The following is a 17750-nucleotide window of genomic DNA, read 5'->3' on the forward strand; positions in this document are numbered from 1 at the left end:
ACTGTGGGAAACGACTGAGATATGGGGACATTTCTCAGTGGACACTCATTCGCAAATCAGCTGGCACTCTGAGCAGTCTAATCAGAAAGGACAGGGAGGAACAGCCATCCAGACTTTACAGAGCTCTAGCCTCCTATAGGTGATCTCTTGACATCAGAGGAGAGGCAAATCAGTGGAGCAGCGTGAAAGAGGTTGGGCTGCCACTGCTGTGCCTTTTCTAGAACACTGAGCACTAAATATGCTGAAAACATTCCGACATGTAATAATATATGCAGATTTGCTTTAATAATCTGTATTTTACATTAATAAGAGTTTCCTCTTTAATTAAAGGTACTGATGCATTATGCATTAAACCTGTCTGAAAAAGAGATCGATCCGCAAATTTTGGTTTCACACTAAACACTCCCAAATGTTTCATTCAGTTCAGCTGATGAGCTCAGTGCCCTTGGCTAGTTTTGTACAGTTCCAGATTAGTTTGAATGAGGTTTAAATTGGATTGGGTCACATTCTGACCAAAGAAAATGAAATACCTTCGGGTCGGTCAGAAGCAGGGCAATTTGCTGGGGACCAGCAAGTTGTAACAAGTGTTCCATGCTGCTGAGGAAGAGGATGTCTGCAGTCTCTCTCAGTTGGGTGAATTAATTTTCAAGGTGTTAGTACAACTGGTTTGGTGCATGATGTCCACATGCCCTGGTTTGGTGCATGAAAGAAATGAAAACACTGAAAGATCAATGCTAGTTAAAGACCAACCCAACAATGCACTGTAAACACAAATACTTAGGAGAGATCTGAAGGTGTTGTTATAGTTGGCTAGTTGCTAGGAGAAGATCACCCCAAAAAAGCAAAGAGTAACTGCTGGTCTATAATGAAACACTTTGTTTTCAGCATTAGGTCATTCGAGTAATCTCTCTCCTCATTCCTGGTTGACGTATAGCATTTATTATTGCAACATTCATGAATTCTTTGGAACTCGTACAAATTATTTCATGAAATGATGTTTCATAGCAAGGACTCATATGAAACTGCATATGTAAAACAAAGAATGTCAATATGTTAGTGGGCCAAAAAAAATAGCAGCCTTCAATTTAAAATTCCCTTTTGTATTTGCATTTTGAGCATATATTTTTCCTATGATTTAAGTTATTTTTTTAACCTGACAAAGGACTTAGGAAAATACATCAATATTCAGCAAACAGGCTGTGAAAATTGCATATGTTGAACATTTCAAAACTAAGACCATATTAATATCACTTTACAAAATGTAAATGAAATGCATTAAGGAATCATATTTCTGTCTGGAGAACTTCCCAACAAAATAACAACCTGTGTGTCTACGTGTTTGGAGTACCTGGCAGAGAGAATATCTTAAATCCTAATATAATTGCACTATTTCATATATATATATATATATATATATATACATACACACACACACACACACACACACACACACACACATATATATATATATATATATATATATATATAATGAATTCATTTACTTTTTGGCATGTTTTCTTTGGAGACTTAAAGTAGCTCATATTTTATCCTATAGCTATGTTCATGTATTTGCCACTGTCTCCTGATTTACTTTTTAAAGCAGTATAACATGTACGTGGGCCCAAGTTACAAAATATGGCTTCCTCTTGTCTATGTGCAAAAGCACACTCAGCTTCCTGAGTGCACGAGGAGTAACACACAGAGAGGAGTGCAATATGCACACATTGATATTGTAGCCATGCAGCGGAGGTGGTATTCTGTAGACCTTTGCTTATCGCATTCAGTATAACCTAATGCAAGATATAGTTGAGCCAGTACAATATTTAAATATCACCCAAACTATTTTGCTTCTTGCTCTGAAAATTGATGAGACCTGTGTTTTTAACACTAGGTTACAGCCTGCAGTCTCATCCTTCAAGCACATAGGTAGCACAAATGAATCACTTTGTTCTATGTGAAGTGTTTTAAAGATGTAACGTCTGTATGGTTTGTGTGTTTTTATATAGCTGGCTTAGTAAAGAAGAGACTTATGCTAACATGCAGCTTGACATACCTATGAGATACCAACAGCATCTCAGCACTAGTTTTGCATTATAAGCATATTGACTGTTTTTTTTAAACTTTGTAGTAAATAGATTGGTCAAATCTCAGTGTTGGTATGGGTGTCAATCAGTCTCATTCCAGTTAAATGGAAACCCACTTATGTCATGCTGCACTTGCTATAGAAGTGGTTCTAATGTCCACCTTGCCTAGTCTATACCTATTAAAAAAACAGATCCCAGACTGTGGGTTTTCCTGCAACTCCTGATCAATATACAAGCATCTCACTTCCATCTTAGAAGGGACAAATGCTGACAAAACAGTACTGTGTCCTGCATCCCCTTCTTGTCTCTAGGCTGCTTGTGTCCTTGCTTCCCCCTCTCTCCGTTGTTGAATAAGGGGGTAGGACTTACTTTTTTTTATTATACTTTTACCCCCAAATTCTCCCTCTTTGCTTTAACTTCTTGCCTGTTGTTTTCAGATGCTAGGGTGCATTTTCCTCCCTTGAATTGTACTACTTCCTTACATACATAAACTCTGTAAAAATCAGGGCAAAAGTCAGTGAGATTTGGCAGATGTAACTTTATTAGAACACAAATCACTTTGTCCCAAGGCCAGACGCAGCTCCCAGCGCAAGCTGAATCAGAGCAGACAGCATGAGTCAGGCAAAGCTTAGCTACAATGAATGTTTCCTTTTCTTTGCCAGTCTTCAGAAACTGGGCGAGTGAGCAGAAGGCTTTAGTTGCCGTCCAAAAGTTCACCTATTTGAACTGCTGGTGGCTAATACTAGAGATCTCAAAGGAAAGCTCCTACAGTTGATCTAGCGGATGTACTACATTGAGTTCACATCCTTGTCCAATCAGATTCAGTGTTCTGCCTCTGGCACAGTCCCCTTGGTGTTTATAGGTAGCAAAATAGACAGGAACAATGTTTTTTGTCTATAAATATTGTCAGTTCATTTAAACAAACTAAAGACACTAGCCTGACTTTCCAAAGTTACAGAAACTGAGCCACTCTGCACTGGACAGGGAAAGATGGAAGGAAATAGAGAGGGAGGCATCGGACACCAACGGGCATTGTTGATGATGATAATGATTAGCTTTTTCCTCTATGGACCATTTCTGTGGCACTTGGGCTGCATAGTGCTTGGTCTAAAGAATATTCACGGTGTAGCAGTACAAAGGTTTGGCTAGAAGAGTGTTTGGATGCAGATTTCAAATACAGGCGTGCAGATTCCCTTTGCACTGTTAGTCGGGAAACCTTAACGTGCATATATTCTTCCACTTACACCTGTGTCTCCACACTGAAGTCAGTGAGATGTAGCAAAGGCCAGATTCTTGCGCAGCACCTGCAGTGGGTGTACATGGAAAGTGTCTAGTCCTTTTGGAAGATGCTCAAGGAACCTGCCTTAAGTCTATTCTTCCTATGCTGATACATACTGTCATTGCTGATGCCTACTCAGCTGCTGCTAAAGCCCACACTAGGCATATTGGGAAGAGAGTGTTCACTGAATGTTCCTATCTCTAGTAGTATTAATCAATTGCCAGACCCTCAGAACTGAACCTCATCAGGAAAAGAACAGTGGAGATCCCCCTGTGGCACTGGAGTGTGAATAATAAAAGTAAACAGGAGTGTAGCAGACGATTTTGTACATTACTGCCCTTTATTCAGTTGAGCCTTCAGCTGGAGTGACTGAGGTTTCCTTTTATTGGTTTCAAACCCATGTCTGTTGAAGACAAGCACATGAAACTAGCATCCAGCTGTACCTGCTGCTTGAAAGCCTGTATGCACACCTAATATGTTGGGGAAATAGTTCATCAACAGTTCATCCATGTGAAAACATGACCCTTATCATCCAGCCAAGGGTGATATGCAGCATGTCAGTCATGCAAATTAAAGCTGCCTCTGGGCTGCTTTAACTCATGCATCCAAATTACCCTAAGTTTTATTTAAAAGAAAAAAAAATGTGCAGAATACAATTTTCTGTTTGTTTGGGCTAGTCTGTTTTCTTACCCACCTGTATCTAGTCTCCCCATCCCAGTCATGGTTTCTGAAAGCAGCACTAAATTCCAAGAAGAGGAGGAGGAGGAGTTGGTGTGATTCAAGCTAGAAGGCTCGGGGAGGTGTCACTCAGATACGCAAAAGACTTACTTGCGCTCAGGAAAGACTCAGTGTTTGCAACCCTTTTTCCTTGAGACTTGCCATATTAATAATGAATTATGAGCACTTGTTATTATGACTTAAACCTAGTGTTGTTTTCCTGTAAGAGAGCGCATCAATATCACTGCAATCCAGTATTTTACTATATAATGTACTGAACTGCTTTGTCTAGTGCTTATTTGTTTGATTAATTTTTGTTTTCTACAGAGGTTTGCTGTAAGCGAGACTTTAATCACAGTATAGTCATTTAAGAATAAGTTATAAAATTATAGCTGTGTAATATTCATTCCATGCGATCTAGAAAGACCAAATGCATCATTCAGATCCACTGATTCAAGATGCTTTTATCCTATTCCCTAATACCTCAAATTGGCTACAATTAATCTATACTCTTTTTCACATTGCAGGTGCTCGAAAGATTGTTTCAGAAGGGATTTAATGTGGCAGCTTCGTGTGGTGGTGGGGTAGATTCCTCCCAGTTCAGTGAATATGTGCTGTGTCGTGAGGACAGAAGACCACAACCCACCCCAACAATCAGAATAAAGCAAGAACCCCTGGACTAGAATCAGCTCTTCCTCCTTTGCAACCATAGAAGTGTTTAATAGTCCCTTATGTGAAAGGATTTGCAAAACAGTATTAGCAAACAAATTGTGACTTATGTTGCCAATTAATGATATTCAAAAACTACCTGTCACATGAAACATTTGAAAAACCTCCAGTTTTTCATGAGGAAACAACTGAGTATGCCCAGTGTACAAGACCTTTGTGGGAATGTACTTTCAATTGAACAGCTGTGATGCTGAAAAAGGCCAAGCTTCCCAAAATACTGACCCTGGATTGGGCTTCTGCAGAAAGACCAATTAAAGCAATCTGAATATGTCAGCTGGAGAAACAACAGTTCTTTTGACAGCACTCTTTCCCTCCCTCCGTTATATTCTAAGGCAACGAAGTAAGGTCCACCAAAAGGAAGATGGTACCTTAAAAACTGCACTGAGTTATCTTTCCTGTCTGAATGCCACATTTCTCTCATATCAGATGTACTTTACACCTCCATAGATTTATGTTATGTTTCTGTTTCTGTGATTGTAACTCATTTGTGCTAGCAAATGGCTTATTTTTATACAACATTGACAATTGAAATAACTCTGTGTACAGAATACAAAATGAGAAAAGGACCAACTTAATCATCTGGTGCTCAGTATTTTAATTGCGGACTAGTTGTGGCTAAAATGTGCAAAAATAGGGATCTGGAAGCACAAAATGAATTTTTTAATATGGCCATCTGAAATCTAATGGTATAGCACAGGCCCCAAACGTGGAGTCATAGTTCCTTTGAGATGGCAGTTTTGTTTTCTTCTCTCAGTTTCTGTGTTTTGCATCATTAGTGGAGGGGTGGTTCTGCCAAGCATGTTCTATTACCCTTAGTCATCCTTTTTACTAAACATATTTAAAACAAACATTCAGGAGCAGATGTTAAACATTTTGGACACCCCTTACTCTTCATGGCCCTGGAATTTTTACAAAGGTTGATAAAGACCCATCCTTCTTTCTGACAGGAGCAAGTCAGGTTTTATTTAGATATTTTTTCTTCTATTAATTTGAACTATTAAAGTACTGATTTTATAGCTGCCCTGTATCTGTGTATTTTTAACCATAAAGAAGCCATTTGTTTATAGGAGGTTACTGTTCCTTTAACAAAGACAGTATCAATCTTCTGACTTATTCAGCTTCCTTAACTCAGGAGACAGTTCTGTGTTTGCAGGTGCAAGTATATAAATAGCATTCTGCCAAATCCAGTTTACTGCTGTTTAGCATGATTGGGTCCTCAATAACTAATTCATGTATTAGTCGCAATTTAGTTTCTCCCACAATAACTTATAGAATACTTTTGTAGATGCTGAATTTTAATTAAACTGTTTTTAGATGCATAAGTACATCTGTATAGAGAAAGGGACAGAGTATTAAAATCAGCAGTATTTGACATTTCTGTTTCTCTATTGCCATCTGATTACATGGGCAGAAATTAGGACCTGAAGTTTAATACTGAATTTTTCAAGTGTCTAGTGATTTTTGGGTGCCTATGTTGGAGACTGTACGTGGAGTCAAAGATTTTTGGAAAATGGAGTACATGCCTGCCCTCTGAAACTCTTCAAATTGTCTCAGATTAGTCACCCAGAATCATAAATCACTCATACAAATCTTAGCTTAGTGGCCTACTACTGCCTTAGCAGAACTGTTGACAGACGTTTGGCCAAATCTGTCTACTTTAAAGATTATTAAAGTTACTTTATTTCATGGTTTTATACTTGTTTGACACACTAAATAAAATTGCTAGGTACTGCCAATATTTGAAAAGATGGCACTACATTACCTTTCTATGTAAGATATCTGTAGAATTGTATATTATACATTTAATATTGTAAAAAAAATTAACGTATAATTGTCATGTATTTGTGTATACATATTTCTTATACAATACTTCATACCATAAACATTTCAGTAAAGATCAAAACTGCAGCAAGTAGAATGAACACTAACTTTCTCTCCATTTCCTCTGGCCTTTGACTCAGTTCAATTTATTGTAGCCATCTCTTCAAAAACAGTGTTTATTGGTTTTATAGATTTAGTTTGACTTCAGTTCAAAGTCTCCTTTAAGCATCAGTTTTGCTCCTTAGCTTTACTATATATTTTCCAGTTCTGTATTCAGTTCCTGAGCCGGGTGATTCAGAAAGAAATGGAGGCTGTGTCTGTGCATACTGTTTCATTCATTAACATTCATCTAGGAAAGTTCTTCTCTAGTTACAGCACAATCAGGCTTCAGACATATGGGCCAACCCTGCAGTCCTTGCTCAAGCAAAACTGCTGACATCCACAGGAGTTTTGCCTGAATGTAGGGTTATATCAGTAGGAACATATTAAAGCACCTCTTGAAAGGGGCTGTGGTCTGCCAGCTCCATTTAAAGTAAAAAGGGAAAGTGAAGGGCCCTCTTCTCCACTCAGGATCAAACCCATAGGCAGAATGCTTTAGTGGTATGTAAAGAGCTAGGAACTATTTGTGGCTTCATTCGTCTGCTTTCTTCAATTTGGAGTTCACCATATTTTTATAGCTCAATAAAGCAGCTCCAGTACTCACAGCAGTTTGGTAAGGTGGCATCGTAAAAGATTCCAGGCTGCTCCAACTGAGTTAAATGAGAACTTGAGATGGAAAGTTTGAGCCATGACATCACAACATTAACTGCACAACAGCACTGAAGCAAGCAAGACATATGGAAACAATCACTTTGTTGGAGAAATATGCCTTTTTTTTAAAGCAAAAGTTAAGCTAGGACATGTTTTTAGTTAGCGACTTCAGGTCGCTGATTTAAAGTTTATTACAATTTCATTTGTATCTCTTTTACTTTTTTCTATCCCCGTATTCTAAAGTAGCAATATCAGCAAAAACTGATGTGAATTCCTGTTACTGTCCTAAACCACAGTAGCACAGCTTGATTAAGAACATTGCCCAGTGCCATGTAAAACATTTAAAAAACCATCATCACATCTCTAGTAAAACTGTGGTGTGCAGACAGCGAATGCTTTTAGTTTGAAGATCGAAAGTAAACATGCCTTGTTTTTTAATCTAATTTCACTGTATGAAATTGGTTGGAATCTCTTTTCCTGAGCACTGAAATTGTGGTTTTTAGAACTTTAGTCTTCTCTAGCACTTTCACATGTACTGTTCTGTACCACTGTGCTCTCAAGTCTGACAAAAAAGTGAAAGGAAAATGTTATGTTGTGCTTATTGGTCAAATTTTTAACAAAGCAAATGTTGAGTACATTCACTGGCTGTATTTAATAGCATCAAGGTTTGTTGACAGTTTTATTAGATGTTTGACAAAGAATTAGAATCAGCACAGCAGAACATTAAATACTCAGTTTTAGTATTTCTTTGTGGGTATTGTTAATATTTTAATGCAAAATGTTTTTGAACAGTGCTTATAAACTACAAGACAATGTGAAACTGAAATTAATGTTTGATAAATTAATACTGTATGTCACTCAAATGTTACTTTAGTAAATTGTTTTATTTCTTTACAAAATAAGTACAAATAAGGAAGTATGCTTTCACAGAAATTGGGGCATTTACGAATATGTACAGAAATCATCAAAATAACAATTCTAATAAACACAGGGTTTATAAACAATATGTACAAATTATCAATACATTTAAAACATAATTTTACACTTCCTGGCCTTAAATACATTACAAATAATCTTTTGGCTAAATAGCAGCAGTATAAATTTTGATCTGCTTTTTAACAAACCTTAAAATATAATTAAAACTTCTGTTTTTAAATCTATTGGACAGATAGTTCTATTTGTGCTTTCACTATTGTTTCTCATCCAAAAAAAATACTGCCTCAAAAAGTGGCAAATATCGACATAGGAAAAATTGAAAATATAAATAAGCAAATGTCTCCCTTCCATTGTTATTGATAATACTGTTATGTCTGAACTAATACTGGTATTCGCCTGCTTACTAAGTACCTTATCCAAGACCTATTAAGAAGACTCTCATTGGCTTTGGTAACTTATGGTCCAGTCCAGCAAAGCATTTAAACACATGTGTAACTTTAAATACTTACACCTATTCGCATGCGGAAGGTTACACACGTTTAAGTGATATTCTGGATCGGGGGCTCAAGGTCTGATCATGCAAGGTGAGGTCAATTCCCAGTGACTTGTGATGACCCTGATAACCTTGCAGGCTTGGGCCCTGAGGACTTGATACCACTCCACTGACTCCAATGAGAGTATGACTGGCCCCTCTATAAGACAACTATTTTTGGCAATGACTTTAAAAATCTGCGTAGAATACTCTAAAATCTTTATTAAACAATACTTTCTCTCACTTTTAAAACCACGATTAGACCATACTCTTCACAATAAATAATTTTTTTAAATAAAAAGCCAACTCAGATTCATTTTACTGCATCTGCTACAAACGTGCAAAAGGTTGAGCAGATTTAGAAAATAACTGAAAGCTAATCAAAATAACTCAGCTGGGACCTGAACGCACAGATTTCATACACTCAGGAATTAGATCAGCAAATAAATACTAAAAGCAAAAAATCATTACTATATAAAATTTGTGCAAGTGTGGGACAGCTCCTCTTTCAGCTGGGCAAAAATTGGCAATTATAAGTAATCTAAAATGATAGCAGGCATCACTCTGGTTAGTCAATGAAAAGTTAGGAGGTTATGGAAAGGCTAGCATTGTAATTGAATATATAGCTAATAAAAACAAACAGCATCCCTTGAACCCAATCCTGCAAACCCTTCTTGCAAGATGCCCAGTGTCATCAATGGGATGCCTCATGTAAGCATTTGCAATCAGGCCCTTAACTGGTATAAACGCCTTCTCATCCAATCTGTGTACCCTCATCTGAAAATGGCCAAATGCCATAAAATTTTTTAGCATGGATCACAACCATAGATTTTATCTCCTTAAAAACCTTTTGCACATTTTCATTTCTTTCTTTAATTTATGTAAGGGGGATTTATTGCATGTGTCTGACAATTTTGCAAAAACAAACTACTGGAACAGTGATATCTGAAAAAAATAGAAGGCACGTTCAAATTACAAATTTTCAATGCAGGCTGAGCTCTGTGAGGAAACCAATACAATTCTTGGCTTTATTTAAGCAAAGCTCTGTAGAGCAGGAGAGAATGGCTAGTTTCTCTTTCCTGTTCCATGTAAAAGATGAAGTCCCTGAGGGTTACTCGAGTTACCTTCTGTCTTGCATACTGCCTGGATGTAGGAGCCCCGAAACCAGCCTGACTTCCACTGGTCATGCCCAAAACCTGAAAGAAAATTAAAGATGATTGTCAACGTTCAAGAGCAAAACAAAGGGGCTACATCTACACTGGCGGCTTCTTGCACAAGAATTCTTTTGTGGAAGAGTTCTTGTGCAAAAAATCTTCCACAAGAGCACATCCACACTGCCATGTGCTTTTGCGCAAGAGCATCCATGACAGTGTGGACGCTCTCTTGCACAAGAAAGCTTTGATGGCCATTTTAGCCATTGGGGCTTTTTGCGCAAGAAATTCATGTTGCCTGTCTACACTGCCCTCTTGTGGAAGAGCTCTTGCACAAGAGGGTTTATTCCTCGTGAGGAGAGGAATAACTCTTCTGGAAGAAGCCCTGTTTTACAACGCTATACTGTAAATTTACTTGCGCAAGAACACTCATGCAGTGTAGATAGCAGGCAAGTTTTTGCACAAGAACAGTTGTTCTTGTGCAAGAAGCTGCCAGTGTAGATATAGCCAGGCTGTTTTCACTTTCAGGGTATGTGGAGTTAATGCTTGGATTTTTTGTGTGTCCTAAATTGGTAAAAATGACCTTACCCAGCAAGCCTTGAACATGAGATAAACTAAAATTGTAAGTAATCCCACTGAATTAATGTAAGTAAAGTTACCCACATGCATTCATGTTTATGAGATTGGGCCCTCCCTATAGGTGCAAAAAACAGATAAACACTGGGATACATTCTAGTTAACTCCATTTAAATTAGTCAAATTACATAAGAGAAATGTGGCTCAATAATGTCAAAGTCTGTGTGGAAGCTAGGTTGGTAGCAGTAGTTCATAGTAGGTCATAGTAAATGGCTAATGTATACATCTGAACCTTGTTCCCAGTTCTTTGTACCCAGGATTGGAAGAATGTGTGTGTACATCAACGTGTTGCTGATCTTAAAACCAGAGCACTAAATTCTCAAGATCAATAAACTCAGTCCATGATTTATAGTCCCTTTAGGATACTGTTGGTTCTAGAATGCAAAGCCCCCTATCCTGAAACATCTCAAAGATATTTCCATTTAGGAGACCACCATTGGTTTGTAAAACTTCGTTCTGCTTCCATGCGATTTTTATCAAAGAAAAATATTAACAGGAAATAATACCTTGAAATATCTAAATTATGTTGAAAAACTTCTAGAATGTTTTAAAAGAATTCTAGAATGCATCAAAACCCAAAACATACCATCATTCATTCATTCTTAAAAATGTTCCTAGGGTTTGTTTTTTGTTTGTTTAATATTCAAGGATCTTTATTGAAGCACATTATAAACATTTACTTATATGCAAGTGTAGTCCTGAAGAATAAGAGGAGAAATATAGTACTTTATCAATAGGGCAGACAGAGGCTGATTCTTTCACTGCCTTTTTCTTCATCCTGAGAGTGTCAAACTGTCATGACTATAACACTCATTAGTTATTTCTCCTCTGTCCAATTATTAAACTACTATGAATGAGTCAAATCCTGTTCCTCAGCTCCATGAATGCAAGACTCTGAGGCTATAGCAACACTATAGCCTACTTCCGGAAGAACAGCTCGTGCGTAAGAGAGGGTTTTTGCGCAAAAGCGGCTGCTAATTATGCAAATGAAGCACGGCAATAGTCCACGCCACGCTTCATTTACATAAGCTTTTCCGGAAGAAGGCTACAGTGTAGCTGTAGCCTGAATGTAGCTGAACAAATGTGGATGCTACATGCAAAATGGGGGATGGGCAGTGGAGATACCTACAACCACAGTCCATTATAGAAGATAACATCTGTGTGTGGAGTCATATCTTGAGAATGGGACAGAGAAGTCAATGATTCACCAGCTAAACTCTACCACAAACGGGGATGTTTGGGGCAACTGAAACAGTTGTTCATCCACACCCAATGGACAGGCCATTTACTCTAGATGTTTCATGCAGCACTCTGCATTTTTAACAGAGAGCAGCAGGCCTTTTATTGTGACAGTACTTCCCCGGTACACAGTACTGGCACCTCCAGATGCAGTACCAACATCTCCAGTCAGAGCTCAACAACTTTTCCCCTGGAGTACTGGTACTTTTTATATATATATATAAACAAAAAAAGCACTGGAGAGAAGTATAGTGAGCATCTCTTTTTACTGATACCACATATATTACCGCAATATCTATGTGATAAATTGCAGAACCACATGAAGAAATGCACGTATCATGTACTTTGAGATGGCCTCTCACCTGCACTCTGACCACTAGTTTCTACCCAAACCATTGTCATTATTTCAGAACTCCAAAAATCCAACTTTTTTAAAATTTACCTGAGAACTGTTTTTCTTTTCACTGCAAAAGTTGAACTTCCTTTTCCCATCCTATTCATAACATTGGCTTGAGGTCTTGCACAATTAATGCTGGAACCATGGCACACACATGAGGAAATGAAACTATTCCAAAATCATGCTGACAGTACTTTTATATTATCATAACATGTCATACATTGCAAGCAACTACAAAATAATAATAGAATAAAACTAAATAATTTTCTCAAATATTGTCTTCAGAGAAAGCTTTCTTTCAATAAAGACAAGGCAGGCAAATTCTGTTTTTTTAATAGTTTGAAAACCACTGTAGCAAACAAATAATGTCTATTCGCTGGCCAAAGTGGCTGTAATGAATATGAAATAAATCATATTTATAAGTTGTTACATTTATTTTCTGAAATACTAATTTTTTTGGTGGAAAGATGATCATATTTCATGACTGGTATAGTAAATGTGATATTTGTAACAGGAAAGCGAAGTTTGTGTGTTTTCATAATAGCTCCAATATTGTAAGACACTCAGCTAGCCAATACCATTTTATAATTTGGCTTTACAATGTGGATTTTTATGAACAATTTTAGAAAACAAAGAGTGCATTTAAATTGACAGCACACTTTGTACCAGTTAACACAATCCCTAATATAGAATTATACCAATTTCTGTTTGGTATCGCATTGTATTTAAAATTATTCTTCAATGCTCCATATGGCAAAAACATACACTATTAATTGCTACTGCTTTTTTAATTATCTAAAAGAATGTCAACACTGTTAAAACTAATTGTCAAGCATAGTAGGATTGAAGTAATACGGATCTGACCAAAAAATACACCACATATTTATCAGTGTGATAGATTTTTCATTAGCAAGCCTCTGTGTTGCCTGTATCCATAGCAACTAATAAAGGAGTCACAAAGATAAAAGCTCTAATAAAAAATAAATGGCTGGAAATTGTTTACATCCTTTATTTCATAGCCTACCATATCTAAGTTATCATAGCATTATGCCCACTTCAATGTATATATCATAACTTTTTTTTAAAGTAATGAACTACTGTTTTAAATGCAAGAGGGACTTTTAGAAGGCAGGTTGTAGACTATGCAGGGCTTACACTCACTTTGCAGGTTGCAAATCTCAAAGAATAAGACGATAGCACAAAACAGTTGGTATCTCCTTCATTAGGATCCACCCATTTTCTTTGTGCTTTGTCTATGCGTAGACAGCAAAATGACACTCGAAGTGGATTGAGTGACTTTATTTTGCAGTCAGTGGTGCATAGAGTAGAACAAGAAAGAGAGGTTCAGGAAATCAAATGTGGAAGCAAACAGTCAAGAGATGATGCCATGTTCTTGGTAGAGATTGAGGCACTGAAGTCAATAGGAATCTTTCTCTTGACTTCCATGGCCTTTCGCTCAGACCCCAGAAGTACAACAGGGCAGATGGCCATGTGTTTATCTAGTTTTTTTCATTATACTGTTGGCTTGTCAAACTGTCTGAGCCAGTATAATTTGAAACAGTCTTAAGAGAGAGAGAGAGAAAGAGAGAGAGAGAGAGAAATGGCAGAAAAGTGTAACTCTGGTACTCTGGCATTTTCTCATTTAATGCAGAATTTAGGGCACATTTCTCTGCTTGTCTGCTGCTTTTATGATTGTCTTCTATAAGAAAACAGACACGTCAAGAAAAGTAAAATAAAAATGATGGAAATAAAATACTGTTCAAATTAGGGATGTAAACAAGTAGTTGACTATATGATTAACAATAAACCTTGGCTTATTTAATCTTGTAGACTACTCGCATTCTGCCCCCTTTGCTACCTCTGTATCAGAGGCAGCAAGATGGAGAGGGCAGGAGCCAGTACTGGGGGGAGCAGGCTTAAAAGCAGGTTCCCCCCAGCACTGGCTCCACGATGCTGCCTTCACCACCTCCGCACTGCTGCCGCTATACAATGTGGATGTGTCAAAATATACAAAACCCAGAATTTTTCATTGACATTAATCCAAAATGACACCCACTATCACTCACACAGAGTCAAAATGCCTCTATGCATTAAATTACAGTATTATCACCAGCAGGACATTAAAAATAGCTTTAACTGCTCTCAAAAAGTATGCTACTACCAGAACTGTCTAATTTACACATGGAAGATAAGGGATGTATTTTAAGTTCTCAGGTTTACAATAGTTAACCGATTAAAATTTGCACATTTCCCTAAATCTGAAAAAAGCATCAAGTTTTAAAAATGTAAAAGAACTGGAGAGATATGCTGTGAGAGTCTAGCTGGGAAATACAAAGACAAGGGCAAGTGCAGAAGATTGAATTTAATATTTTATCCATCCCTCCTTTACCAGAAAACAACTCAGTCTTGACATCTCTTCTTTGAACACAATCCTGAATGGAGGCTATTGCTTCTCTGTAACCCAGAGAAGCAAGGCAATAATGATAAAACACATCCATGGTTTTCTTCCCAGGCTACATGGCCTGTCCTTGTGGAAGACTAACACTTCAAGCCAAAGTCCACAAGTGGGAATCACGAGGCAACTATTCAAAGAAAAGCTAAGGCACAGATGCCCGTAGCTCCTGGGGTTGGCAGTTGTCATGTCTAGGTAGGGGAGGCGCAAGAATGGTTGAGGTTCAGGAATGTAGCTTCAAAAGCAGCAGGGCCTGGGTGTGGTGGAGAGGGGGGATATAAGTATGTTTGATACAGGGAGAAGTGAACGGGGTGAAGATTCAAGGAGTCTTGTCTCTCCAATTTCCATGAACTCAAGTGAGACACAGGGGAAGTGAGGCATGTCTTATCTGGCCTTAAGAGTGAGAGGTCTTTGCGGTCAGAGGATAATCTTTGGGATAAAATGTGGATAGTGAAGTGAAAGTGCACTGGAACAGAGGTTGGTGCTATGTGGAAGAAGTGCAGAGCAAATGAATGAGCATGGTAGCGAGTGGGGAAGTCACTGGAGAAATTGGTTAGCGTTATAGCAGTCTCTGTAACTGCTAGGGGACAAAAATTATCCTTACGTTTGCAATGTAGGGGTCTTGTTAAATCGTGCAACCCAATACAGTTATGGTAAAGAGGGTACTTCTCCATCTACCCCATGTAAGATGATACAGCCATTAGCTTTGGACATAGATCTTGCCACACTTCCTCATACCTTTGTCCACCCAAGATTTGATGACTCCACTTAACACTACAACCTGGGACATTTGGGGACGTGATCTTTGCCCAGAGCATGGGATATTAATCAAAGTCTGAATCTGGAAGTCATAAAGGGACAGATAGGTATTCAAGTAACACAAATGTTGCTGCAGAAACACTATCACAAGGCAGGAATTTTTCTTATCTTAATAAGGACTCACTGCCATGCACACAGTCTGTACGTCAGTTTATTGTCCACCTAAGGTCAAATCAACACAAACACAGTTGTTCAACATACCCTGGGTTAGAGCGCTCTAGGGATTTTAGCCATTTAGTTCTGTGGTTCATTTTCCCTTTCCTCCCAGGACTCACAGTCCAGTTGCTCCTGCTTCCCTGCCCAGGGGATTCTGGCAGTCTAAGCTCTCCAGGAATCACTGCTCCCAGGGAACAAGTAATGAAAGTCTCATGCCTGCTCCTCCACCTACCCTACCCCATCTGGGTCTCTATGTAAACTCAAGCATTCTCTTCTGAAGTTCAACTAGGGTCAGCTGACAAGTCACAGATGCACTGATCTTAAAAGAACAGTGGCATCCTATGACAAGCACCCTCAATATAAAAAAGAAGCTGCTGCTGCCAAAAGCTTTTCCCTGAGGATCCCTTCACTGTGGAACATGGTCTTAACACCTGGCTCTGCCAGAGCCTGTGTGTGTCAGATTCTCCTTTCTTATGGGTATTTGAGGACAGGATGAGATTAGGATAGAATGGAGGAGTCTGCTAACTGTACTGTAGCAGAGTGGGAATGGACTAGGATTATGTGGTTCTTGGTGATTTTAGAAGTTCAATGCATTTGTTAAGCACTGTTTTTTTTTCAATACTAGGAGCCCCAAAGCATGGGGAGGTTGCTTGTAGTTGTATGCTTGAAAAAAATCTAAGTAAATAAAGATGAAGCAAGTAAAATTGCTCTACACATAGTAAGCTAGAGAATGCAGGGAAGAATAGAGAAGTACAGAACTGTTATGGCTTAGAGCAGGGCTACTCAATGTTGGAAGCCCTGGGAGCCACAATGATACAGCACATGCCAAGGGCCGCAAATTAAGTGTGGTTGCATATACATGTAAATATATATGCAAATAGCTTCTTTTACACTGGTGGGCATGAATACAAAGACTAAGGCAAGACTATAACACATGCAGGCCCCATTTAAGTAAGTTCTGCTGATATGAATAAAATGCAATATTTACCAGATTTCCACCCATGTGACAGCACTTTTAATGAGCAATGATAGTCCAGGAATTTAACTACTAAAATGCATATCAACAGACTATTATATTGACTCGCTATTGTGGAGTGTGTTCCCAGTGGAGGCCATGTTCAAAGGACACCACACACAAGCTGCGTGTTGAGCCCTTTGTAAACCCAAACCGTACTGCAGACAAATGGGCTGTGGGCCAGATGTAGCTCATGAGCCGCATATTCAGTCACCCTAGCTTAGAGGCTACTGCAGGGAATTGGGAAGCAGGAGACCTAGATTCAAGTGCTCTGTCTGCCATTGGGTTACTGGATGATGTTAGGAAAATAAAAATCAAAACAAAAAAACCCTCCCTCCTTTTTGCATCAATTTCCCCATCTGTAAAACTAGACCACCACCTTTGTAAAGTGCTTTTAGATCTGTGACTGTAAGGGGCTTTATAAATGCAAAGTATTTATTTATAATTAGCTTTCCCACATAATTTAGGAATCAATCTAGCTCCCAATGAAGTGGTTTCAATTATTTCAATGGAAGATGACTCAAGCTCTTAATCATCGTTACCAAAATATGTAGTGGTATGTAAATAATAACCTTATAACAGCACCTCATAGATTAGCAGTACTGCATGAAACCAAATGATGGCCAATCTCAACCCTATACTTGATATAGGATCCTTACAAAAGTCTTGTTTTCTATTACTATTCCTCACCAAAAAGCCACCATTTAGCTCTTTGAATCAACTGCATTTATAAAATTTATTAAAGTTAATTATTTCTTTATGAATTGAGTGATTTTCATCTGCTAACATTTTTGGCTCATACTAGTTCAGTACAACTGCTTCTAACTACTTGGTTCTGGCACGCGTTTGCATGTTACACCCTCTTTCATGAAAATACATCTCATTTCCCCCTTGGCATATAAACACACACCTCACCCTGCAGTCAAACATCAGAAAAACTGATTTGCACGAGTATTTACAAGCACCTTAAATACCAACACAATTGCAACATTTCACAGGACAGTGTGCAGTAATTTTTAATGTCACGAAATAACGAG

The 17750-nt window shown here is 38.1% G+C and overlaps 2 protein-coding genes across 11 annotated transcripts in view; one reads left to right on the forward strand and one right to left on the reverse strand.

Moving 5' to 3' along the window:
- Positions 1 to 8243, forward strand: part of KCTD15 (potassium channel tetramerization domain containing 15) — a 60180-nt gene extending 51937 nt beyond the window's left edge. For all 9 annotated transcript variants that reach the window (XM_075940094.2, XM_006113824.5, XM_006113819.5 and 6 more), the window contains one exon: positions 4608 to 8243. In XM_075940094.2, the coding sequence (XP_075796209.1) occupies positions 4608 to 4763 (156 nt within the window). In that variant the 3' untranslated portion in view covers positions 4764 to 8243. The remainder of the gene's footprint in view (positions 1 to 4607) is intronic.
- Positions 8244 to 8321: 78 nt separating this feature from the next.
- LOC102463045 (transcription initiation factor TFIID subunit 4-like) overlaps positions 8322 to 17750 on the reverse strand; it is a 274416-nt gene continuing 264987 nt past the window's right edge. For both annotated transcript variants that reach the window (XM_075940091.2, XM_075940090.2), the window contains exon 15: positions 8322 to 10044. In XM_075940091.2, the coding sequence (XP_075796206.1) occupies positions 9877 to 10044 (168 nt within the window). In that variant the 3' untranslated portion in view covers positions 8322 to 9876. The remainder of the gene's footprint in view (positions 10045 to 17750) is intronic.

Source organism: Pelodiscus sinensis, chromosome 12 (assembly GCF_052426305.1).
Source record: "Pelodiscus sinensis isolate ZL-2025 chromosome 12, ASM5242630v1, whole genome shotgun sequence".
In the NCBI taxonomy this organism is placed as follows: domain Eukaryota; kingdom Metazoa; phylum Chordata; order Testudines; family Trionychidae; genus Pelodiscus; species Pelodiscus sinensis.